Raw genomic sequence first — 26,659 nt, 5'->3', positions numbered from 1 at the left:
CCCAGGTCTTCTCGGTTAACGGTGCATTAGCCTGCAAAAACGCTGCATTTTTGACGTCATTTCCTCGCTAAACACAAAATTCTTCCAAATTTGGTCATCAGCAACTGGTTTTGGCGAATTATGCGTGTGCTGTTAGCCAATCAGAATCGCGGAAATATTTTGCATGAATAATAACTTTATTTATTCGATTATTTATTTATTTTACACAACCCGCCTCGATTAGCCTTTGCTACTTGCGGGTTGTGTTTTATTTATCTTCAGTGTAACCAAGATTTTTAAATAAATAAATTTGCTGCTTTCTTACTAGCCCTCAAAACAATAGCGGCTGCAAGCCTGCAACTATTTTTAACAACAGATCCGGGGTCAGTTAAATAAAACTTCTACACGTGTCATTAACAAGCATTGTTTTAGAGTCAGAAAACAATAGCTACACTTGTAAAAGTTTTATCGTATTGACCCCTGATGTTGTACTTTTAACAAATCAACCACAATTTCCCATGGTCTACACTCTTATAGATCATAGAACTGACGTCATTAATGTTCAAAACTCAAGTGGAACCACGAGCCGCAGGCGAGTGGTTCCCCTGCAAAGTTTTAAACATTTTATGGCATCAGTTTATGGTCTATAAGAGTGTAGACCATGGAGAATTGTGGTCGAATTGTTTTCTACATTAACATTTATTTTTAGTTTCCTTTCTCGGAAAATCACGCGTGACATGTTACGTCATTTCAATGGTCTATATTCTTATAGACCATAGCTCTCGACCAATCAGCGCGCGAGGATTCGCTCAGTTAGTGGTAAAAAACAATATAGACCCTATACAATGTATAGTAGTTGGTTTTCAACAAGGACAAGAAACAAGTGCACAAACGTATATGTAAGTTACAATGCTTAACGAACACGTTAAAACTAAACAAAACAATAAAAAACAAATGTAAAAAAACGATACTTACAGGTGCACCAGCTCTTCCCTATTGAAACATAAAAATAAATAAGTAAATGATAAAAGAACACGGAGAAAAATAAGTTAAGACTTACAATTACTCAGTGTTTAATTTGAGAATTAGCAGTCAATTAATTAAAAGATAACTTGCCTTTGGTCCTTGTTCTCCCTGTAAACAAAAAAAGTAAAAACAAAAAATTATCAGGAATAAGGAATTTTAACAAAGGCTTGATTTTGTAGCGTCGAAAGGCAATGGGCAAAAAGACAACTGAATACCCGCACCCACATTAAGCCAAATGTTGAGATTAAGGAAGTGGAAAAAAAAATTAGTCAGTGATTTTGTTACAAATAGTTATGGTGAGTCCTGGGGCTCATCTTGTGAAAAAACATGAGTCCTAGTCGAGACCCATTGAGTCTCAGTTCAAAAAGACGAGTCTCTGAGTCTCTGTAACCACACACTTAACCTAAAGACAGACTTCAAAACTCTGTATTACAGTCTACTTAAATAACAATATACCTTTTATTGTCAAGCACAACAAAGACTAAAAGAAATATGCACCGTAAACAACAGCCACAAGAACAGCCACAAAAATCACGCAAATAGGATAATCTACAAACACATCTTCAGATCGATCAATCGATTTATGCGTCCTACGGGAGTATACCATAAATTATTTTACGTCTTACGGGATTTTCATGCGTCAGGGACGCAGGAGGCAGAGGTAACAAAATCGCTGATTAGTGGGGCATGAATCTGATGTGCATACGAAAGTAACTGAAACGAATCGACGTTATACCGAGTTCATTAAATCGCCAGAAAGTATTTAGAGAATAAGTCACCACTGACTTATTTCTTGTAAATTTTGTGACACAAATCAGTCCATACTTACGCCAGGTCCTTTGGAACCCTAAAGAGGAAAAAGAGATAATCGATAAACATGGTAAGCACATGCAAAGAATTGATGTGGGAGCCTAACTGGAGATTAAGATCTCGAGTTGGACGTGAACGGTGTTTAATTTTCGCACCGACCAATAATTCTGTCACACGAGATATATCTAACAAACTGACTTATAAACAAATCTATTTAACGTCCGCTTTGGTTGTTTTTGGTCCATCTGGACCCATGCATATTTTCTTCCTGGACCGATTAAGCTTTCCATTTCAGCAATTAAGATGGTAATTAGCAAAATTTACGAGAATAGTTCTTTCCACTGGTGCTTTGTTTACCAAATTTTGACCAATCCTGACAGAGTTACAGACAAACAATCAAGCAACGTTTGGGGACAAATCCACTGCCAATTTTGCTATTTACCTACTGCTCTCAATAGGTTAAATTAGTTTTGGGCAACAGAACTGGCAAAGGCAAAGAAAAAAAGAAGACAGCGAGAAAAAAATCGTTAAACCCAGCCTAAACACCACCAAAGCTAAAATTAAAAACGGCCACATTACGCTTTTTGTGTTGCTTTGTTTTTCTTAATCAATTTCCAAAAATGCTACAAATAAAAGTCTTCGTTACACTAAAAGTTCTACAAACTGAATAGATTTCATTCGAGTGGTAACTTCAATTGATTCAACCAACACTTAACAACTTCCCGCTGCATGTCTCTGTAAATGACTTTGTAAGTTGGGCGTTACACAAAAGCGTGCCGTTTCTGTTTTGTGACCCCTTCCTTTACACAGTCTTAGCTTACTGCTGTTAGTACAATCTTGGACAAAATAGATGGAAAATTTAGACGCCTCCCCCCCCCCAAAAAAGTAAATAAATAAAATGAATAAAAATCAAGGATAGGAAAATGGCGCGTTTGGCCGTCGCGCGCGCGGCTTCATCTGCGGAGGATGGAGGTTCCCTGTACCTTTTTATTCTGCGAAGATTGTAGCGAAAAACGTTAAGACTGAGTGAGAAGTGTATGTTAAAGGAATAGCAATTACAGGGTTCTACCAAACAAGTAACGAGCCTTTGAGTACAAACTTGAATTATACTTACAGTTTCTCCAGATCTGCCCTGAAAGAAAGATGTAAAAGACACATAAGTTTTTTTGAGTCATTTCAACCCCATGATATACCTGCATTTTATTATTGTCCTAAATCTTTTTCTACAAAATGAACTGTTGCCCTTTATCTCAAAGTGACGTCGTAATAAGTTTATTATAGTATCAGACCAGTGATTTGTTCCTTTTAGCAATCAGGAATTATCAGTAGAGTGTGTTTGTGGTTGTAAATAATATCTATAATAATCTTGCTTACCTGAAGTCCCTGAATACCAGGGAGACCAGGGGGACCCACTTCCCCTTTGACGCCCTGGAAAAGAAGAGACATTTCCTGATATTGCCGTTTCTAAATGAGATTTTATCTGATATTGCTATCCTTAGAGGGGACATTGCTTGATATTGCCCCTCTAAAAAGCCCTGATATTGCTATTTTTAGAAAGGACCTTGTCTGATATTGCCGTTCTAAGAACAGATCTTGTCGTCTCCATGGCCAAGTTGTTTTTGACGTACAAGATAAACCTTTTATCGACAAAAAGACATTGCCTAATATTATCGTTCTAAGAAGAGGAGAGATATTGACTGATTTTTCCCGTTCTAAGTAGAGACATTGCCCAATATTATTATTCAAAAAAGAGACCATTGCCTGATAATGCAAATCGGAGAACATACGTTGCCTGATATTGCTATTCTAAAGAGAAGATACATCGCCCGATATTCCGTTCTAACAAGGAATATTGCCTTATACTGCCATTCTACTGAAGAGGAGATATTACCTGATATTGCCGTCACTGGAACAGTTGACTAAAAGACAGTTATAAGAAAGTGTACTTCCTCACCCTGGATCCTTTAAGACCTCGCAGTCCTCGTGGTCCTTCTTCCCCAATATCACCCTAATAAAATATCAACAAATATTATTGAGTCATTGCAGTAAAGGTCTATAAAAGAGGACTAGCAGACGAAACTACCGCAAGCGAGCATCCAAAAATCCTCAAGATCTAGCAATGGAGTACTTCACGGAACTCAAACACTTTACAAAACCTTATTCTTAGACAAACCTTTGGTCCCTTTGGTCCAGCAACGCCAGGCTCTCCCATTGGGCCTCGATTTCCCTAGATAAGAGCAAAGATGGCATTGGTAAGAGTAATTTCCTATGAGGCTCAATACTCTCGATTGAGTTTGTACTTTTTAATTTGAATTGGATACTTAAAGAAACGAAATAGTTAAGTTCACAAAACATTTCACTATTTCATGGCACAATGTGACGAAAGGAGGGATAGACCGGGGATGAACAAAAGGTCAATTCTTTGTAAATAACACTCATTGTAAAAGCAGGTTAAGAAGGGTGGGGTTGCGACCAACTTGTTTTGTATTTGTTCGTGTCCAAAGAAAATATTCATTTTTCAACTGATAAATGCATTAACAGCATTATCCCCAGTGTTTCTTGTTTCGTCCTTTTCGCTTTCGGAGTAAATTATGGAGATATGGAGTGCAGTTTTTACTTTTGAGTCTGTGGTTAAATCTTAAGGTGAGACCATTCCAATGAAACGCCTTCAGCAATACGACTTTCATTAATTAGTTTGTAGTTCCAACTTTTAAGCCTGCGCATGAGATCCCGTAGAACTGATGACTATCCAAATGCAGACCTCCTCAGTAGTACTTTCGTATTGTACTTTTCTACAATGTGGTTAAAATCCTACCTCTCCTCATGCTCTTTAGTATAAATTTAGCTTCGTAGGTAATTGTCATCGTTTACAAAATTACTGAAATTCGACACTTTCCTTGAATTTCTTTTAAACTGACCTCCAAGTATTGAACAGGTAAACGGTCAGCGGTCAGCGAGCATGATAGCCGCTTTTTTTTCTGGCTCTGCTAACTTGGGATAATTTCTTGCTTTTTCTTACGTAAATCTTACTTTTTCTTTTACAAACTTAACAAACAAGTGACAAACAATGTCTTCAAAAGGAGGAAAACAAAAGTCATTTTTCCTTTACTTTTTTATTAATAATCTCAAGTCCTTTGTTTTACATAACTTTAAGGGGCACAATATTAGTTTATCTAGATGTGCCCCTCTCCTCTCCTTCCAATATACAATGTAATTCAATTTAAGTGTTGTAATTTCTGTTTTACGCGTTTTTTCCTTTGTAAATCTTTATCTGTTACTATATTACTTTTTTCACGTTATATTTACATAACTATGTATCAGCTAGGAATTGGAGGAATAAATAATATATATATATATAATAATAAAAGTAAACGGGTAAAATTTTCATGTTTTATTGCACTCACCTTATGACCTCTGACTCCAGGTTGACCTTGTGTTCCTTTAGCTCCTTGCGCACCCTAGAATAATAACACTAAACGCTCAATTTTTGAGCTTATATTTTGTCGTCGTTCATCTAAATCACAACATTTTTTCCCATTCACTGCTTACTGCTATAGCCACCATATTCAAGGAGGCACAGGCCAAAAGATGTCTGCAGCAAACACCTAACTCAAAGATAGCAGCCGGATAGAATGATGATGAAATATCTCTGAAGATGAGTCAGGTTTTTCAGATTACTAAACGCGGTATTTTTAGTTGATAAGCGACAAAGTAATTTTACCTCTGAACCTTGTACCAAACCCCAGGAAATCTTTTAATAAAATACCCGATGCTTCTTCTTCTTTGCGTTTCCCTTTTAACTTTCGCTGCCTTAGACTAAGAGGTTTGTTGACAACAAGCTCACATATTTTTTAAGCCGCATAAAATGAATGAATAAATGAAGAGTCGTGGATGAGAGGACAATAGACGTGCCCTCTTACAATAACATGTAAACAGTAAGCTCGGACGTCAGCCCACAAAGGCGCCACTGGCAGCCGCTCTCAGTCCATTTATGAGCTTACTGTACCCACCCAACCTATGATGTGAATGATGTGATGTGTGAAGGTTGACCACAACACCGGGGTCTACGTCCCCTACTCTTTTCAAACAGTGATGTGGGTTCTTTTATGTCCCTCAAGAACCAGCTAAGTGTAAGTGCTTGAGACGGGACCTACGGTTTTTCGTCCTTATCCGAGAAGACTAGAAAGTCTAACCGTTTGCAGATGTCATTACAAAGGCAGCTTTTTCTTCTCAGCTATTTAAAGACCCTGAGTGTTGGTCCGACCGGGGTTCGAACCCGTGACCTCCTGCTGAGCAGACCGGCGCTCTCCCATGCCTGGATGAAACTAAACATGTATCAATGGTGACCCGAAATAAGTATAAATAACACCACTTTGAAAAAAAAAAACTGATAAATCAAAGGTGCTTACATCCTTTCCAGCTGGACCTCGCTCGCCGTCTGGTCCCTGCTGTCCTGCCTCTCCCTACACATAAACATATTATCTCAGCAATTTTGTTTCGAGAAATATCCATGAATTTTTACAAAGTTTACTTAACATTTCGTCAACAATCATCGATTACTTGCAAAGCTATATCAAAAACAAGAAAGAGTCTTTTATATGGTATCCACATGCACTGGTTGAAGTCGGTTTAATCACTTCCCGGTGTTTGAATAACGACTAAAACACCCCAACTAGAGGTGAATATAGTGCTTCAAATAAAAGGGATAAGGATTTTTTTGTTTAATGATAACGGAGAAGTTGTGGAAAAGGATCCAACATCAACCAGTTTTCAAACGGATTACGTTAGATCAGTACCAGACAGAAACACGCTCATAAACCTTCGCAATCTCTCAACAATTCTCAAACTATTTTTAAATCAACTTGTCAACCTGTATCATACATCCAATTCACCGTCAGACTAGAGATATCTACCGTTATCTCTTCATGAATTGTTAAAGAATTTGAATGCTAGAAAAAAAAATGTTGATTATTCTGTAAATACAAGTTAATTTTCCGAACCAAAAATTCATTTTCGTTTTGTGATGACGAAACACATGTCTATACCTTAACGACATTTGTTTATATCAAGAAATCTAACATTTAAAATATTGAAGTTTAAGGTATGAAATAAGAAAAACACGTTTTTCCCAAACCTTTCTTCCAGCGGCACCATTGGCTCCTACATCCCCTTGTTCACCTGTAGCACCCTTAAGGAAGAGATAAACTTACTTAGAGTGTGTTAGATTGACGCAAAAACAATACACCATTAAACAGAATGTATGGCATAGAAATCGCGGTCTACGTTCACCGCGCATACAAATAAGTGTAAAGGATCGACAAAAAAGATGACAACGACAGAAACGAGTAATCTCTTGAAATGTGCATTTTACGAGAGACTTTTCTTGGTTTCATTATTTTGTTACCAGATGTAAACAAGAATAAGGAATGATAAAAGTATCCATCAAATATCCCTTCTAGGGATTCTGACATAAGCTTAAAGTACATTTATATTTATTATACTCACAATGGGTCCAGGAGCACCAGCTATGCCTGCAATTCCTAGCGAGCCGGGGTTACCCTTAACAAACAAACAAACGGTTACAATTTTAGTTTAATGCTTGACAAAAAAAGGAAAGAGTTTTTACACAAACACAACGACCATTCAGCTGCACTGAAAATATCCCCTAACGGTAAACGCCCCCAAAGGAAACTCTCTCAGATTGACTAAGAACAAGCAAATCTTTAAGATAAAATATAAGATAAGATTGCAACTATGAGTGCTTTGAAAGGCTTTGGTTTTCCTGGCCGGCTGAATATTAGACCCTTTCCATTGTTTTATTCAAGTTTTGATGAGGGCTAAAACGAGCACCCTGACATAAGTAAAGCTGGCACGTTTTTAAGTGAAAGGTCTAAAGCGAGTGAAGGTATAGCTCACCAAAGTCACTAATTAAATTTTGCTGACTTTGTATGGTAAAAGGCCAGTTGGCGCCCCACACCATACAAAAGTCAGTAAAATGTTGTCCCTTTGCGGAGCCATATCTTCGTTCTTTTCCAATAAATAAATCTCCAACTTGGCAATTTTACTTCTTTTTAGGCCCTCTTTTTACCGGTGTTGACAGTTTTTTTTACTAACTGGTCCATGTCAAAAGTTCAAAACTGATACAATGAAAGGATCTATTATCATTGAAAATAACGTTTCAAGTTTAAAATAAAATTGGTTACCTTTTCTCCCTTCGCACCCTTTGCACCAGGAGCGCCGCGTGCACCGATGATGCCCTAAACCATGGATAAAACAACATTTGTAATCTGTAACAATCCGGCTTTAGGTGATTTGGTGCCTTTCACAATGCAGGCCTACTCCGCATTATGTTTGCAGTAATTGGCAGTCAATTAAAGTGGTCCTGATCTTTGAAAACCATTTTTCACTTTTATTATTAATGTTATAATCATTATAATTATTAATATTAGTCGTCGTCGTCGTCGTCATCGTAGTAGTAGTAGTAGTAGTAGTAATTTATAAAATCGCGTCAAGGCGTTATCTACCTTTAAATAGCTTCAACACCGTACGAGATGTTGTGAGGCGTAAAGAATATTTTAAACACTGTCTCGACACTGTCCCAACCTTTTCTTTGTTTTCAAAACCTAAGCCGTCTGACAACCCCTCTGAACTTTTCTGAACACACGTTACAGGACTAACTTTATTTTCACGCCATATTGTCACGAACTCTCAGCATGACCGTTATATCTTTTCAGTGCATTTTATTCAGTTGTAGCCGAAAGTAGTATACCGGTAGTACACGCAAGTATGATTCCCTAACTGCTAAACGCCATTTTAAGAGTAAAATTAATAAATATAACTCACTGCCTGTCCGTTAGCTCCTGGTGGCCCGGTATTCCCTTTTGGACCTTGGGTACCCTGGAATAAGTGATAACTTAAGGTTAGAGGCGCGTGAACAAAAGAGGTTGTTGACAAGAACACATCTCAGATATAAATTTCTGGATATGAAAAAATAAACAGCACGCACACCCTCGAAAGGCACCACATCTCCCCTTGTTATCAACACAGCCTTCTGGCTTCAAATAAAACTGATAAATATATAAATATTGTTCAACACGGGTCATGTGCACAAACGTCTCTTTAATGGTGGCATGCATTAAAACTAAAACATTTCACAACGTGGGGAGTGCGATAATCAGACTGGTGCCTTTGTCTTGGGCTATTTGTCCATTTGACTTGTTTCTTGGTACGTATGGCTCATTAAATATAAAGAGAAAATATCAACAAATTTGCTTTTGAAATAAAAGATCCTAAACAGTTTTTAAACAACTTGTGAACGATCGTTGTTTAGAGTATACAAAATGCTCACCGGGAGACCAGCAGCTCCATCCAGTCCATCTCGACCAGCAGGGCCAAGATCTCCCTAACAAAAATAACAACGAGTCATGCAATCAAAAGGGTCAGAAAAGATGTAAGTTAAGACAAAAATACACCAGAGGTCTCCCCCCAAAGAAAAAAAACTTCAAGAATTCTCATAAGAAAGTAATGACAAATGAAGCTTACCACCGCCCCTGCAGGTCCTTGATCACCCATTCCGCCTTGCATGCCGGGATAGCCCTGTAAAAGAAATGAGTCACAAGGTTTGTTTTGGCAAGCAAACGTTCTACCCAAGAGGTTTCATTTGAATGGTGAAATCATAGGATTTCATCCAGAGATTTTTAAGTAAGGGTGATAAATGATCACGCCATAACATGCGAATTCCTAAGGGCCATGAAAATATGGAAATATAAACGAGGTTACAGAACAAACAAAGTAGAACCCCGATAACTCGAACTCTTCGCTAACTCGAACTAAGTCCAATTTCCCTTGGATTTCACCCCACTTTCCAGTCTTTTTTACTTGGTTAACTTGAACCCAGGTAACTCGAATTCTCCGCTAGCTCGAACTAAATTTCCTTTTCCTTAATCAAAAAGTCACTGAAATTTACACTAATAACTCGAATTCTGGTTACGTTCTTTTGACTCCACTCGGATGGCATCCCATTGGCTTTTCTGTTGCGTAAGGGTTATTAGTAAAATCCAACTAGTGGTCTATTATCAATGCAGCGTTCTGATTGGTTGAGCTATTACTAGGCTATATGTTATAGCCCACTAGTAGCGAAAAGCGCGGGCTTTTTGGCAGCAAAAAAGGATTTAAGTCTAGCTTTAACTAGCTATTTTTTTTATTCTCGATATTTTAGACCAACTAGTTGGATTTTACTAAATAGCCCTTCGGGCTCGAGGAATAATTGTTAATAACACTAAAATTAACAGTGGTAAACACTAAAGCAATCTGATGTTTTGATTGGTGAAACTAACAAATCACGTTTTTTCGTAAAAATGCCTACAGTAGTTATCGTTTCCGATGAAATAAATTAAATGTGCACTGCGCTCAAACTTAGCCCATCCGTGACGGAATTCAAGTGTTTACTCAGGCAAAAGCTTCTTAATGACTGCTTTATTTAATTAATTTAATTAATTTTATTGACCTTTGTCTTCTTTTATCATTGTTATATTCTTATTGTCATGTACTTGGTTTATAATTTTGTAATGTAAAATTGACTCTGAAAAGCCCCGTGGGGACGAGCCAATAAAGTATGTATGTATGTATGTATGTATGTATAAGTGCTGAAAAATCAGTAAATATCAATTTTCACCTGGCATATCGACCCCGATTACTCGAACCCTCGGTAACACAAACAGTTTTTCGTTCCCCTTCAAAGTGAGAGTTACCGAGCTTCTACTGTAAAAGTATTTTCGTTAAGTTTGGGCGGAGAGAAGGTGGTCGTAAGAATGGGAATTGCTCCATTCCTCATATGAAAGGGAGCGCCATAAGACTAATTCCATCTTTGGAGGAAAAGGGGAAGATACACATTTTTAGGTGCATGCATTTCTATACCAGTAGTAGAGAGCTGGAGATTCATACCTGATCACCTTGGGGTCCCGCAGCTCCTTGAGGACCTTGTTGTCCTGGTGGACCCTATCGTGAGAGGAACAAAGCAACGTTGGAAGGTTAATTTTTAAAACGGTTTATTTACAGATAATCGCGGGGCATAAATCATGATTCCTCTTACCACTCTGCCCTGTTGGCCCTTTATTCCAGAAACACCAGGTGAACCATCCTTCCCCTGCAACAGCAACAAAGAATTGTAATCAACAATTTTGAATCATTCTTTAATAAGTTATGACCAAATATTGAGTCACATGTAATACTCTTTAAACCCTCATACAAATCAACTGAGTCTACATGTTTGTGACTTATTACACAGCAGAACTAACTAAAGATAGAAACCCCTCCTCAGAGAATCAGTATTCAAAACTGCCAAGCCCCCCAAAAAAGCGGCCATCATAATCTCTGACCGCTGACCATCCAGACATTGTGATCAGTATAAATGACGAAGGCGAGGATTGTTTTTCTCAAGAAAACAAAAATGTATAATTTAGTGCTGTTATCCTACATTAGCACCCGGAGGCCCATCTTCTCCAGCTGGTCCCTTTTCTCCAGTCTCTCCCTTAAAGAGAACAGAAGCACGATGTTTACAATAAAGGCAAGGGCATAATACAAAAGATAAAATAAGGTGAACAAAATCGGAATGGAGGCGTAGCTACCCAGCTATCTATAGCAACCATCATATGACGACACACCTCTACATAAACATGAAGATTACGTTTTGTCTAGTTGTCAACACGTTAGTCCTTTTCAATAACGACCGTTTTTACATTGATTTTATACCATCCAAAACTATTACACTTGACAGGCTGATAACAGTAACAATTTAAGTGCTTACTTTGGCACCATCAAGACCGCTACTCCCTGTAGCTCCTTTGGCTCCACGAGGTCCCTGGGTACAAAAACGTATTTGAAAAAACATCACGATGCACAAATACCGTCGATTGTTTAGTCACGGTATAATTTCCTCCTGACTTGGATTTAGTAGTAATGGCGAAGGTAGTGATTATAGAAGTGGCACACTAGTCAATTAATGATTCTGAGGGCAAACACGTGTGTGTCGGCGAGTACTGCGATACATGAAAAGACTTCGTACCCCGAATTGTCATTTTCACACCCTTGCATTAAGGGAGCTAGAACGATTTTAACCCAATGTATCTAAACAAAAGTACCACTACCAACTCTCTCTCTAAAGGAAACTAGTGGTTGAGAAGTCACTATCTCTTGGTTTGCAGTGTCCTGGCGCCAAAGCGTGTTCAAGTCGCCAAGATATGCTCTAGCGTTAAACATGTATCACTCAACTGTACCTTGGATCCAAGTTGACCTGGCGGACCTTGTCCACCTTGAGCACCTTGAGGCCCCTGAACAATAACATTAAAGATAGTGAAAAAAACAGAAGATGAAAAAGATCAACAACAAAAAAAAGCAGTGGAACACCTTCTTATGACCACCCCGAACAAACTTAAAACCTCTCAGTTACCTACTTTTCTACATAAGGCGCGAAAGTACTATTTGTGGACAATATTTTTACGTCTCCTACTGACGACGGAACTACCATTTTACATAGTCATCCGAGCCACATATAGTTCTAACCGTTTTTAGGGAAAGACAGTGCCTTAATTCTCAGTTATTTAAAGACCTTCAGTATGGGTCCGGTTCCGAGAATCGAATCGGCAACCGCCCGCTCTGTGGCCGTCAAGAGATCTACCGACTGAGCTAATCCTGCAGCCGTATACTCACAGCACTACCAGCTTCTCCACGATCTCCTTTGATACCTCTCGCTCCTGTAGGGCCCTGAAATTCAAAATGGCCAATAAGACGTAATAGGCCACTATTCACGAACAAGGACTAACCTTTTCTAGGGTCTAGAGATTGAGTCCTCTTTTCTTGTTGGTTTGGTAAAATTCTTTGGTATTCCTCATTTGCATATCCCACACAATGCACCTTTTTTTCCCCAAAAAATGTTTTTGCACCATAGGCATTCTCTTCAATATCTCTTGGGGCGACTGTAATACCCAGGAGAAACAAAAACCAATGTAGTGCAAAATTTGGGGGACAAACAAAGTGTATTATGGGAGGTGTGTAAATGGCGAATTGCTAAACAGTAGTCATTCTTCACAAAAACAACATAGCATAACTATATTGAGACAAACACAAGGAAACAAAGAACACTATCATAAGTCATCAAACACAGTGTCTCGAGCTGTTTAACGCCAAATGTGATTGCTGTGTGTGCTAGCCACAGGGAAGAGCTTTGATTGGAAGTTTATATGTTAAGTTAGTAAACACACATATTCTTTTCGATCGTTTATTACTTTCTTAGCTTCTACTCTACGGACTTTTTTTCATTATTACGAGCGCACTTCGCGACAGTTTGCAGCTTCATTCTCGAACAACCATTTCGTAGCTTTGAAAGCGCCAGCTGCATAACTCCCTCTTTTTTTCACGTCTTAACGCTTACTTGTGATTACGATGAACGATTATGACCAAGGGATAACTATAGTTTATTATTAACCTTTCGAGTCCCAAGAGTAAACAAGATCAACAGGAAAGGTTATAAGAATTATTATTATTCATTCAAAATATTTCTCCGTTTCTGATTGGGTAAAACCACACAAATAATTCACCATAACCAGCGGCTGAACTGTCATATTGAACCGATGACGTCAAAATGACGTCATCGGTTCAATGGTTTGTCATATTAAACGTCATATTGAACCGTTGACCGAGGAAACCTGGGGACGAGGTTGAGTTGTCTTGGTTGTTTGAACAAAATGGCGGAACTGTCGGGCGGACATTGTACTCGTTTCACGGCGAAATGTTGTCTAAAAACATAGCAAGAACAGCGAGAAGTCAACTCGACGGACAACATCTGCTATTTGGAGTATATTTGCAGACCTGAGCAGACCTTTATCTGCTAAATTTCCCGAAAAAGATGCACTATCGATGTGAACTTAACATCGACCGAGGTTAGCATTTTTACCTTGTTTTTAAAATTGGAATTATTTTGAATGAATAATAAAGCAATTATTGAATTCGGCTATCGCAGGATATGAAAAATTCTGCAGGTCTCGGAGGGAATTATCCACCTCTGCCTTCGGCCTCGGTGGATAACACCCTCCTCGATCTGCAGAATTCTTCATATCCTACTCAGCGTCATTGAATAATTGCTAAATAAAATGATCACCAAAGGAAAATAATTCGATCTTTCGTTAAATTCTTTTAACTTATTCGTTAAGGAAATGTATTGAGATCAGTCTGGGAAATCTGCGTGTAGATATAGGGGCTTAAAAGGGTTAAGTTATAGTTAACCTGTTCTCCGGGTGATCCAGAAATGCCAGGGGGACCATCTTTTCCAGGAGCGCCCTGAAAATGGAGTCAGACAAGACAGTCTCCATTACAGCTGCTAAGACAGCAAGAAAAACGGGGAACGAAAATCTATGCCATAGAAGGAACGTTTTCCTAAAGTAACGTCACAGCAACCTACCCGCTCACCAGCTGGCCCAGGCGGTCCTCGTGGTCCCCTTCCTCCAGCATCGCCCTACAGTACAGTAACACGAACTTAAGTCTTACAATCAAGCTGATTAGAAGAAAAGGCGGGACAAGCCCATACAGATCCCATTACGATGAAAGTGCAATGCATTGTTCCTTTTAACTGAGTAAAAGTTAGCCCGCGAATACAGCAGCGCCTCTTGAGCCCAGTCGGTGGGAGGTTTCGCGAGAGAGATATCTCCATTTTGGTCCATAACAATTCTATACTGGTGACGTAGATCTGTCCAAAATCTGGTCAGGAGCTCTGATTGGTTGACGTAGTAATACACTCTTCCAGCTACTGTTTACGGATGACAGACAAGTGACAAAAGGTCACAAACTAAGATCAAATGTGCAAGGCGCCAAATCTACAAAGAGACCCTTATTTCCTAGGATTACATCTGCTTTTCGTAACGTTTTTAAGTTTTACTGGCTCGCAGCAGAACTCAAAATTGCACAATAATCGATACGAGGATACAGAAACTCGAACAAAATTTACGTCTGAGACCCCATGACCAGCAGATAAATTACGTGAACATCGATTTACGTCGTCAGCATTGAATTTTTCCGGCCACAACGTAGACGTTTCTCTCCGGAAACGTACCCCGCGACAGGTAGCGATTAGAGGCAGCTGTATTTGCAACTACAAATATAAAGTACAACATCATACAACTCATAGTGCAGACGTCTTATACTTACCCTCGGCCCGGGCTCTCCAGGTGATCCCACAGTGCCTGGTTCCCCAGCAGGTCCCTTAAGTTCAACAAAAAAGGTGAGTGATAAGAGTTTGAAGGTGACTACTACGTACAATGTTCCATCGACGCTCGATGAGAGTTGTCGTTATCTTTTATTCACGTGCATTTCTAAAACAACCGCGACCCTATCTCCAACATGGCCTTCTTCAGCCCACTTTCGGCGCACTCCTTTTTAGGACATCAACTATTGTGCTTTTAAAATGTTTCACTAAATCATATAGGTTGTATTCGTTGAGGAAATACCAACTCACTCGCAGTCCTGTGGCTCCATCTCGACCAGGTATACCAGGTGTGCCATCCTCTCCCTGAAAGAACATAAGAGAATAGAGAGAAGGGTGATGTCACGTTACCATGGAAGCAAAATTTCTGGAACTCAACAATCTTTCTCGACAGAGACGGCTATTTGCATTGTTGAACGATGGAGGAAAGGTATGGGCTACCATTTGGTTCGTGAGTGCAATTATGCACAGGAAATTTAGACATGCCAAATTTTTCGTTTTTATATTTCCGCCATATTTGCATGGTCACGGTTTGTTGATATCCAGAAATTTTGCTACCATGGCAAAGTGAGGTAAGGACTTATCCTCCTTATTGGCTACATCTTAATGTCTCGTGACGAACAAATACTAAACTGTAATCAGAGACATCCGCGATATAAAGTCTCGGATTTAGCTTTTTGTATTTAACTACACTATACTTAGCGAACTAGGCATGGACCATGCGTCGTATTCTACATTTCTTTTACCTGCTCTCCTTTAGGTCCAGCCTCTCCAGGAGGACCAACTTCTCCAGGCATTCCCTGGGGATTAAAACAAATACCTGATTAAAGACAGGTACGAACTGGATTATTAGAAAGCAGCATCAAGAGGTAGCAATACTATTATTCATTCAAGATATTTATCCGTTTCTGATTGGCTTAAATCCCCGGCTAATTCTTCATAAACAGCTACAGTCTCGGACAAAGAGTGTTAAGAATTTTGCACTTTCTTAACCACAGGACACCCACACAGCGGATTTGGTACCTGAGTGACAGGTCCCCCACCCCACCCTAATATATTTTGCTCAGCTGGGCTCAAAAATGATTCAGCCGGACTTCACCATTGTTTTTTTGAGGGGAAGGGGGGACTGAATATTCAATAATCGTTGCTTTTAAGAACTTTGTTTTGGTAATGTTCAGTTTTCATAACATTTTTGCCCAAGACTGCAGTATTGACCAAATCTGGAAAATGTACATTAAGTACAGGAAGTACACCAAGTTCGCTGTGTAAGATTGAAAAAGGCCAAAGTAAAGTTATAACTGTGGTAAAAGCAATTCGCGCACATTTCAGGCCCAACATTATTTGATAATTTGGAAGAAGGAGAATTCTTATTCCAGAAAGCTCGGAATTTTGGAACCCCCTGAGTTCTTGTCCGGATGCTCTAACCACTGGGCTACTGGAGGCTGTATGGCGAGCAGGGTCGAAATTTAATTATAATTAAAATCATAAATAATTATTATTATGCTCACGTTTCCGTTAACATAAGAGAGGATGGATGCCGATGTTCGGATCGGGGAACTGTGGAACTCCCTAACTTTTCTTAGAAAAAGAAACTTATGATAACAAAAACAAAACGGGGATGTCTTTTTTGAGTATGCTCACATCAGATCCTGGTCTTCCTGGAGGACCAACTGGGCCGGGTTCACCCTCAGCACCCTGCAAACCAAAAAATGTAGCCATCTTTACTTTGCTAACAATTTATGACATCATAATTTATTTAGTGCAGGAGACTGGTTATGAAAGCGGGCAAACATTGAATATAAAACAGCGATGCGGCAGTTTATGTTGGGAGCTTCCTTTCAGTGTTTTTTTTTTTTTTTCTGTTCATAAATTGTGATTCAATAAATAAATGCGACGTTTTTATTGGGCAATAAGATCAAAATGACAGGGATGCTATTGAACGTTCTGCACCGTCAAGTCCTAAAAAAGCCAACAAAACCATATAACAAAGACCTCTGACGGGCTTCACAACCATTCCACTTCAATAACTAAGATGACCTGCATTTATAATAAGATCAAACATTCTTTCCTCTTCTAATGAGAATAACTCCGAAGAGAAATATATTACAAGTCTATCAATAAAGACCAACATCAGGAAGATGAAGCTAAGACATTATGTACTATGCAAAAAAAAGAAGTTAATATCTTTAGTACTTACAGTGTTTCCCTTCTCACCAATGGGACCTGCAGATCCTACTGGGCCCTCAGGACCCTAGAAAATAAATGAAGGGGAATGAAAACATAGGTTGTGTTATGGAAAAATAGGAAACTAGAAGAAAATAGATAGATATAAATGAAAAAAAAAAATGAATAATTAAAATGAAGGTTGCCTTGGGGGAGGGGGGGGGAGGGGAATTGGCTAACTATGATCGTAGTTTAACATCACCTTATAGAACACACGTTCAGTACAACACCTAAATGATTTTGTGAATGGTTTGAACTACGTCCATACGCTCAGATTCTTATACCACGCTGCCCGAATGTTAGTATTCTCTTCTCATGATAACACAACTTAATTGCAAATAAAAGGCAAAAAATAATACATAAGAAAAATTATCGTTGCTAAGCAGTGGACTTATTCCAGAGTGCTCCCATCTCCAAACAAGACCAAAGTACGCTCGATGCTCGTGCCCATAAAAAATAACCCTTTACTCAGTGTTTATTTTATGCACTTTGCACAAGAAACCTTACCTGACTTCCTTGGACACCAGGTGTTCCAGTGGGTCCAGTCAGCCCTTGGCGACCCTGTTTTAAAGTGTAAAGAAGTATTAACTTACGTTGAGACGATTTGTCGACTACAACTGTGGACAAAATCCTTTGGAGTTACCATTCATAAAACTACGGATTTAGCCAGGGCTAGGAGCGAAGCCTCCGTTTATATTCTCATAACAAAGCAATTAATTTAAATATAATAAAATCGAGGCCACTAAAAAGAATTCTCCTTTTGAGGGAGGGGCTGGCAAACCGCAAACACACCTGAAAAGAAAACTCTCCCATCAAGCTAAAAGTCTTTCGTTGACAGCAACGATACTGCACGATAATGCACAATACTCTTTGGTAGCAGCCAATTTACAGGTTACGATTTCTAGAGTCAATAAGGAGATTTAGCATCGACCACGGCGAAGGCAGCGAAAACGTCACTTTTAAAATGAATTCGCGTTTCTTCATACTTTATCGCGTTTATTCCGTTTCGCTGAAAATGTAAAGTGTAGGCAAATTTTTCCAGGAGTTGATTTCTTGGGGACCGCACTCAAATTCAGAAGGAGAAAGAAAAAATTCGTCGTTGCTTTTTTTACGTCCCCAACAAAACGTGCAATTAGGCATTTTCACGTCGTAGTCGTGCAGTGACGACAAGGAAATGTACAAAAAAGCAGTTCTCGTTGCCATCGCCGTCGTCGTTGCTTAAGCTCCCTTATAGAAAAGACTCAAATTTGGCCGACTTTTGTGTTCGCTATAAGTTAATGACGTTTTCTTTCTATCGGGCCCGCAATGTAACAGTTATGTGCAAAGTTTGTAAAACACGCGACCAAGGTGATGCTAAAAGCACATCAAGATTCTGGTCACACGTCGAACAAACGAAACTCAATATCGTTACTGGAAAACCTCCATTGGCTGCCTCTAGGCGAACTGGTTAAGGTTTCGCCAAGACAAACGCAAGCTGCATGCATTGGATTCCTCGTCGCCTCCCTTGCAGAATCTGCTTGGTCCCTCCCTGCCAGTCCGTACGGGCGGACGGACGGACGGGCGGACGGGCGGGCGTACGCTGACGTCATAGCCCATTTTTTTCGCATCGATTGGTTTCCATTTTCTATTAATAGCAATGGAGGCTTAGCTATAAAACCTCTTTGGCAGAAATTTTGCATGCTAATATTTACAACTTAGGATTTTAAGAAAAGAGATTTGCTGTTCTTTTCTTCCTTTTTTTGTGTGAAATTTTTCCCTTGGCCACTGTAAGGAGTTCAAGGGTTAAGAAGTTACGACAACCTTACCCTCATACCAATCTTCCCTTGAGGTCCAGCTTCACCACGAGGGCCTTGTAATCCCTAAAATAAAAATGAAAATATACGTGAAACGATGACTCACTGTAAAAAAAACCTCAGCACTCTTACGGCAATGCAGTGCGGTAATACATAGCACTTTCACATAACGATAACCTCGCCATATTGGTGTTCCAAAACAATGAAACGGCGGCCACGTTAGTGTCCCAAACTAGTCCTGTAAGAATTAAACCTTTTGCTTATGTAAAAGCTTTCTCTTGTTCCAATAAATCTGCATAGCGACAGGCCACGTAAGTGACAACGCTCTAAAGTAATACACTAAGCGTGATACTCACGGGTGATCCTGGGTCACCAACTGCTCCGTCTAAACCACGTGGTCCCTGTAGTCAGTGTTGTTAAAAATGCAAAAGAAAAGTCCTCAAAAATAAATGGCATAAAAACTTGAGGGTATGGAAAATATTAGCCAAGCTCAAAGATAGTAACGTGCATTCGTCCAGTAAAACGTGATGCAAAAAATGCACGAGGCCTTTCTCTGTCCGCGCACGTCCTATTTTCGCTTTGCTTGTTTTATTTTCGCGACGATCGTACTATCTAAGAGCCTGGCACAGGCTAGGGAAAATATATTGAGAATGTGAGGCAAAGCGCAATCTGTTTTTTTCCTGCTATAGCTAGACATTTTTTTTCTTGGTTTTGAAACTATGGAGGAATTCTTCTGGATATGCCCATTCAAAACAGCAACAAAAAAACGTTTGTGACGGTTCTTCCACATGATACAATTCCTTTCTTGACATTTGACAACAGTAACTGTCAGACTATTATTGATTTTTCATTTAAGCTAACACTCTTACCCTAACTCTAACCCCAAAAAGACTTTAACCACACCATGCGAGTTTAGTGCAGTACTTACATTTTCTCCGTCCCTGCCATTTCGGCCAGGGTCACCGGGTGGGCCCTGTAATTAACGCAAAGCAAATTCACGATTTCATAGTAAGTATATAGGAAAACTAATTTCGCAGAATTTCCCACTTGCGATAGAGAGAGATTCCGCACACGCTGGTTCAACAATCGAGGACTGTATACTTTCGTACAAATCTGACTTTATTCTTCCTAATTCAACATTACACGTTCCGTTCTACGATCAATTTCAATCTAACTAAATTCTACAAAAATGCTGCGTATATTAGCTAAGGAAGTCCACACCCAGATGCGTAATTCCGGCGTGGTCACAATAATCAAATGCGGTCCAAGTTCTTTGCTCACGTTTAACATCGATTCGTGGGCACTAATTTCAACTAATTTCCTATTAAGCGTGGGTTTACTTGACAATCATGGTGCTAATCCTTATGTGCGGTTACGCTAGTAATACCCGATTAAATACAACATTGATTAATTCTAATTATCTTATCCCACGATATTTCCTGTTACAATCTAAACATCTGTTTTAGCGGTGGCGAGATAATGGCTTATTTTATCAACTACTGAAAATTTAATGAAATAAGAAAATACAATCATAAGCATTCTAACGTTTCACAACACTCTCCCCCCTTTGACTCGTCTACGAGTCAAGCATTAAGTTAGTTTTCCAACGCGCATCTGCTGCTGCAGCGCGTCTAGGGTTGCGCCTAAGGTTTTTTGTACCCTCTTTTACACTTTCCCGCGGCGCTTCGGGTAGAACCTCGGTTTGCACTTCTATGGGGTAGAGTTTCTGAACGGGTCTAGACATACGCGAGGGCTTTCCCTTGGCAATGACTCGAATGTTTGCCCCCCTTACCACATTATCGTTTCCCTTGATAAGACTCTCAATAACTGCTAATCTCCACTCTCCACGCCTCTTACTCTCGTCGTACACTGTGACTACATCACCTATCTGTACAGACCTCGGGTCTTTACTTACCTTGGTCCGATGGAACTCGCGTAAGTCAGTTAAGTACTCACGCCTCCACCGATTCCAAAAATGCGCTAATCTAACGCTCAAATACCTGAATCTCCTAGTGTATCTACTCTCACCTTCTTCTTCGTCCTCCACGATTTCATCTGGCACTGTTTTAATTCTTCTTCCGAAAATCAAATGCGACGGGGTAAGAACTTCCTCGCCCGCTTCATCATACTCGTAAGTTAAGGGCCGGGAGTTTAAAGTCCCCTCTACTTCGATCAACACAGTAAACAATTCGTCAAAGGTCAGTCTTGCGTTACCTAACACCTTTCTCAAACAACGCTTAACACATCCAACCATTCTTTCAAAAAACCCTCCCCACCAAGGTGCTCTCTCTAAGTTGAACTTCCATTCGATCATTTTGCCGGACAATTCGTTAGCGACTTCTGGGTGATTGAAAAGGTTCTTGAGAGCTTTATCAGCGGCTTTGAAGGTTTTGGCGTTGTCAGATATGATTAAAACTGGTGTCCCTCGTCTCCCTGCAAATCGCCGCAAAGCCCGGATAAACGCTCCCGTTGACAAATCTTCTACAAGTTCCAAGTGAATTGCTCGCGTCACGCAACACGAGAATAACGCGATGTACACCTTTTTCATTGTCGTGGTTCGCTCTTTGACGTAAAGCGGCCCTGCGAAATCAACTCCTACCTTTGAAAACGCCGGCGCTTCCGTGACTCGAAATTCTGGTAACGCTGCACTGCGCGGTGTACTATAAGCTTTCCCTTCTAACTTTCTACAGACTACACATTTACTAATGACCTTCTTCACGTGTTGTCGGCCTTTCGGAACCCAAAACTTTGATCTTAGCTCTGCGAGTGTTTCTCTCACGCCGCCGTGAAGCACTCTCTCGTGACATTCTTCGATTGTTTTTGTTGTGTAGGCGTGATCTTTCGGCAAGATAATTGGTTTCTGTGCTTCTACTTCTAAGTCTGAATGCTCTAACCTTCCGAAACATCTTAGAACGCCTCCGACCGTCTCTAGGCCTAACACCCTTTCTAAATTCGGAAAATTTTTCTGGCGCTTCAAACCTTGCTGGGCTGCTTTTACCCATTCGTTTTCAGCGTTGATCAACTCTTCCCTCGTCAACCTACCTTTTCTCTTCGCACATCTTGGTTTCGAATTTTGGACGAAACGTAACACCCATGCTGTCACTCTGAGCAGTTTTCTCAAAGTACCATGTCGCTCAATATCTACTACCTTTGCAACAGAGGCTGAGTCTTGTACGTCTACAATCATTACCGTCGACGTCTTTTTCATTTCTTCTTGGCTCTCTGACGTAGAGGTGATTGCCTGGCTTGTTGGCCAACTGCTCTCTTCTTGAGTCAACCAAGGTGGTCCCTTCCACCACAGTTCCTCATCTTTCAGTTTGGAACCCAGCGCTCCTCTTGAACCAATGTCCGCAGGATTGTCTTCTCCCGGGCAGTGTCTCCATTCATCTTTAGCTGAAAGCTTGAGGACCTCGTTCACCCTGTGTCTCACAAATTGTTTCCACTCCCCCCTGTTTTGAATCCAGCAGATTGCCGTTTTACTGTCTAACCAGTATCTGGTACCGTTAAGGGTCACTTGTTCTTCTAGGGCATTCTTCACCGTGCTCATTAACTGGGCAAGAATTCTCGCGGACATAAGCTCTAGTCTGGGGATAGTCAGTTCCTTTAGTGGTGCCACTCTCGACCTCGAAGTCAACAATCTTACGTGAACTCCGTCCCACGTTCGGTAAACAAAGTAAACAACAGCGCAGTACGCTTTGTTACTCGCATCGCCGAAACCATGCAAGTAACACTCAAGCACCTCTTGTTTTAAACTATCGTAAACGCACCTACTAATCGCGATCCCTTTAATCTTAGACAAATCTAAAACCCAATCGTTCCATTTCTTTTTAGCTTCGCCATTGAGCTCATCATCCCAGCCTATACTATCCCGACACAACTCTTGGAACAACATTTTCATGCACACAATGACGGGACTTATAATTCCTAGAGGGTCAAACATGCTGGCCAAAACACTTAGCAAGTTCCGCTTAGTCGGTGGGATTTCTTGTGCTTTTGCCACAATCTTCTCGAAGTTGAAGTGGATAACATCATTCTCAAAATCCCACGGAAGGCCCAAAACCTTAGGACATTTTTTACTCACCTCCGATCCTAGCGTGAACTTCGCGAAAGATTCCTCTTCGGTTGCCACGCTTGCGTTTTCTGGTTTCCGGTTCTCATCTTGCTCAATTAAATCTTTCAACGCCTTGTCGTTAGTCATCCACTTACGCAATTTGAACCCTCCACTCGCTAGCCTATTTTTGGACTTCTCGTACAACGTGAAGGCTTTAGCAGTGTTGTCCTCGCCAGTCACCAGGTCGTCTACGTAAAAGCTTTCGATCATTCTTCTCACAAATTCTGGATCTTCATCTTTAAATTTCGAGATATGGTGTCTAAGCGTGGCATTCAGAAGGAAAGGAGACGCGTTTAAACCAAACACTACACGACAAAAACGATACACGACAATCTCGCTTGAGGGGTCACTCACGCCATCTAGCCACAAAAACCTCAGGAAATCTCTGTCTTCCTTATCCACCTCAATGTTCAAAAACGCCTTTTCTATATCGCCAATCAGTGCTACCCTTTTCTCTCTAAACCTCAACAATATGTCGAACAGCAATGGGGTAAGAGACGGTCCTTTGTGTAAACAGTCGTTCAATGATGCGCTTTCCTTACCTGATTTTGCTGACGCGTCATACACCACTCTCAGTTTGGTTGTGCTGGCTTCTTTGCGTATGACGGCCAAATGTGGGATATAATGGACTCTATCCGCCTTTCCTGATTCTTCCACTCTTTCTATCACTCCTGAAGCTAACTGTTCTTTGATAACTGAGTCATACTCCCTCAACACTTCTGGCTCTTTCCTAAGCTTTCTTACCTGTCCTTTCATGCGTGACAAACTCAATTCGTAATTACTGTCTAAAACATCACGCCCTTTCTTCCACGGCAGCTTTACTGAATACCTCTTTCCGTTGAACGTAATGTTGTCTACAAATTCCTCGTACACTCCGTCATTCTCTGTTATTCCTAACGTTTCTAAATCCCAAAGAACCTGAACATCTCGCTCTAACCTTCCTGGAACTGTACTATCTCTTCCTATAATATTTACACTAACTGCTCGCTCTCTATCTGTCGACTGACTAGACTCTAAGGGACCAGAAACAACCCATCCCAATTGCGTTTCTATGGCTACGGGTTCCCCTACACCTCCCCGAACAACATTGCCAGTTTGAAAACTCCACAAATAATCTGCCCCGATGAGGACATCTATTTCTAACTGATCTTTGTGTTGGCAAACATCAGAGAGCCATATGTTTGCCAAATGAGGGTAGTTCCCACGCACTAATTCCAGATGCTCGTTCTGAACTCTCGAGATTTCGGGAACAACAAAAGCTTCGACATAAATTGCGTTCCCTCCCCCTACTGGGGTCAAATGCATTCCGACTACGTCCCTCAAGTTTGAACCCGCTGCTCGCTGCCCAAAGGTGTTGACAGCGAGCCACTCTTTCCGGAGAGTTTCTAAACTAAACATTCGCGCCACGTGCGCCGTAACAAAAGACGTGTGACTAGCGGTATCAAAAAGCACTCTTATTCGCGCGTTGCCCTTCCCTGCTACTTGAGCTTGTGCCGTTTGTAAAGCAACACTATTCCCGGTTTCTATGTGCATACTATTGCCCACTGACTCAACGTTACTTGGTTCATTTTCTGACGCTCCCCCCTCCCCTGGGGATTCGGCACTACAAATAGACGAATGATGTTTCCTTTTACAAAACTTACAAGTTAAATTAGCTCTACAGTCTTTAGAAAGATGTCCCTTTCGAATACAACTAAAACAACGACCAAACTTAATTAGTAATTGCTTACGCTCGCTGACGTTCTTGACTTTTTGGCAATCCTCGTGTTTGTGTCCTCCTAAGCAAAACGCACAGTTCTGATAATTCGCCTGTTTTCCAGTGTGCATGGTGTGTTTCTTTTTCACTGATTCGTCACGAGAGCTCCTCGCGTGTCGTGCGCTTCTGTTGTACTCCTCTCGCAGCTCGACCTCGTGGCCCAGGACGTCCAACAACTGCTCCAGGTTCCATTCGTGATGGTCCTCTCCCCTTGTGATGGTCAAACGGAGCTGCTCTGGTAGTTTTTCCAACAGCGACGGCACCACGATGGCGGAGTAGGTCTCTTGGTCTACGCCAAGCGCTTCCAATGCCCGGTACTTTGTCTCGGCAACGTCATACATTGTCCTCAATCGCTGTGTGTCTCGTTCTCCGTAAATTGGCTCCAAGTTCAACAAGTCGTTTATGTATGTTCTCTGGATAGCTTTCTGTTTACCGTAACGTTTCTTTAGAAGTTGTATCGCGGCTTTGTAGTTCGCTGAAGTGAGGGAAAATCCTGCGATCGCCGACCGCGCTGGCTCGATCAGGAGGCCTCGCAAATAGGAGAATTTATCTATTTCGGCCAATGTCTCGTTTCGGTCGATAGCGCTTTCAAAGGAGTCCCAAAACTCCTGCCATTCGCTGATGTTTCCCCCAAACTTGCGTACCTCGAGTTTCGGCAATTTCGCTCGAACTGTAGCAGTCTGCGGGACCGGCCATGGATTGAATGGAGCTTGATTGGCGTGCAAATCTGCGGAGGGGCTAGGCAGCGACGGTGGTACATTCGTAACGTTAGCAACATTCGCGGTTACAATCTTTTCTATTGCAGACAAACGCATCTTTACGTCAAACTTTAACGTGTTGGTGTCCATCAACTCTGTAGACAAATCTTCGTCGGTCAACTCTTCATCTGCCTCCATCAGAGCTAAAATTTGATCGCTCAGGGTTGTGACTTTCTGTAGCTGTTCTTGTAGCGATTCTTTCCACTGAGCCAGTTCATCCTTTCTTTCTGGGGAGTAATCGGCAAGGCATTCGTCCACTTTATTCAAGGCGTGCTTCAAGTAACTCTTGTGGCCCGATCTTGACTTTTTCTTGTTTTTCAGCTCACTCATCTTCGTTCACTATCCGGCTCGAAGGACCAGGTTTCGCAGAATTTCCCACTTGCGATAGAGAGAGATTCCGCACACGCTGGTTCAACAATCGAGGACTGTATACTTTCGTACAAATCTGACTTTATTCTTCCTAATTCAACATTACACGTTCCGTTCTACGATCAATTTCAATCTAACTAAATTCTACAAAAATGCTGCGTATATTAGCTAAGGAAGTCCACACCCAGATGCGTAATTCCGGCGTGGTCACAATAATCAAATGCGGTCCAAGTTCTTTGCTCACGTTTAACATCGATTCGTGGGCACTAATTTCAACTAATTTCCTATTAAGCGTGGGTTTACTTGACAATCATGGTGCTAATCCTTATGTGCGGTTACGCTAGTAATACCCGATTAAATACAACATTGATTAATTCTAATTATCTTATCCCACGATATTTCCTGTTACAATCTAAACATCTGTTTTAGCGGTGGCGAGATAATGGCTTATTTTATCAACTACTGAAAATTTAATGAAATAAGAAAATACAATCATAAGCATTCTAACGTTTCACAACAACTAATGAGTAATATTGATTTATCCATACAAACTATCAAAAATAAAAATTGTAATTTTTCGAA

General features: G+C 40.6%; 3 protein-coding genes across 3 annotated transcripts in view; all 3 read right to left on the bottom strand.

Annotated features, from left to right (window-relative positions):
- LOC140937163 (uncharacterized) overlaps positions 1–26,659 on the bottom strand; it is a 59,054-nt gene that overhangs the window by 8,994 nt on the left and 23,401 nt on the right. The window contains exons 37-68 of the mRNA XM_073386694.1: positions 20,012–20,056; positions 19,440–19,484; positions 19,096–19,149; positions 17,798–17,851; positions 17,265–17,318; positions 16,709–16,762; positions 15,814–15,867; positions 15,320–15,373; positions 15,013–15,066; positions 14,270–14,323; positions 14,095–14,148; positions 12,523–12,576; positions 12,090–12,143; positions 11,621–11,674; positions 11,291–11,344; positions 10,907–10,960; positions 10,759–10,812; positions 9,358–9,411; positions 9,164–9,217; positions 8,659–8,712; positions 8,019–8,072; positions 7,321–7,374; positions 6,950–7,003; positions 6,225–6,278; positions 5,220–5,273; positions 3,989–4,042; positions 3,770–3,823; positions 3,190–3,243; positions 2,930–2,947; positions 1,835–1,852; positions 1,096–1,113; positions 955–972 (exon numbers count right to left, since the gene is read on the bottom strand). Coding sequence (XP_073242795.1) covers positions 955–972; positions 1,096–1,113; positions 1,835–1,852; positions 2,930–2,947; positions 3,190–3,243; positions 3,770–3,823; positions 3,989–4,042; positions 5,220–5,273; positions 6,225–6,278; positions 6,950–7,003; positions 7,321–7,374; positions 8,019–8,072; positions 8,659–8,712; positions 9,164–9,217; positions 9,358–9,411; positions 10,759–10,812; positions 10,907–10,960; positions 11,291–11,344; positions 11,621–11,674; positions 12,090–12,143; positions 12,523–12,576; positions 14,095–14,148; positions 14,270–14,323; positions 15,013–15,066; positions 15,320–15,373; positions 15,814–15,867; positions 16,709–16,762; positions 17,265–17,318; positions 17,798–17,851; positions 19,096–19,149; positions 19,440–19,484; positions 20,012–20,056 — 1,566 coding nt within the window. The remainder of the gene's footprint in view (positions 1–954; positions 973–1,095; positions 1,114–1,834; positions 1,853–2,929; positions 2,948–3,189; positions 3,244–3,769; positions 3,824–3,988; positions 4,043–5,219; positions 5,274–6,224; positions 6,279–6,949; positions 7,004–7,320; positions 7,375–8,018; positions 8,073–8,658; positions 8,713–9,163; positions 9,218–9,357; positions 9,412–10,758; positions 10,813–10,906; positions 10,961–11,290; positions 11,345–11,620; positions 11,675–12,089; positions 12,144–12,522; positions 12,577–14,094; positions 14,149–14,269; positions 14,324–15,012; positions 15,067–15,319; positions 15,374–15,813; positions 15,868–16,708; positions 16,763–17,264; positions 17,319–17,797; positions 17,852–19,095; positions 19,150–19,439; positions 19,485–20,011; positions 20,057–26,659) is intronic.
- LOC140936569 (uncharacterized) lies at positions 20,660–23,199 on the bottom strand. Its single transcript, XM_073386074.1, has one exon. The coding sequence runs from the start codon at positions 23,021–23,023 to the stop codon at positions 20,660–20,662; it is 2,364 nt and encodes a 787-aa protein (XP_073242175.1). The 5' UTR covers positions 23,024–23,199.
- LOC140936568 (uncharacterized) lies at positions 23,201–26,593 on the bottom strand (the record flags this gene model as incomplete). Its single annotated transcript, XM_073386073.1, has 1 exon — positions 23,201–26,593. A coding segment is annotated over exon 1 (2,838 nt), but the record flags the coding sequence as incomplete, so codon positions are not given.

This window comes from Porites lutea, chromosome 5 (assembly GCF_958299795.1).
Source record: "Porites lutea chromosome 5, jaPorLute2.1, whole genome shotgun sequence".
NCBI classification, from domain to species: Eukaryota; Metazoa; Cnidaria; class Anthozoa; order Scleractinia; family Poritidae; genus Porites; species Porites lutea.
The sequence above is the reverse complement of the archived record's forward strand: the minus strand, read 5'-3'. Positions and strand labels throughout refer to the sequence as shown.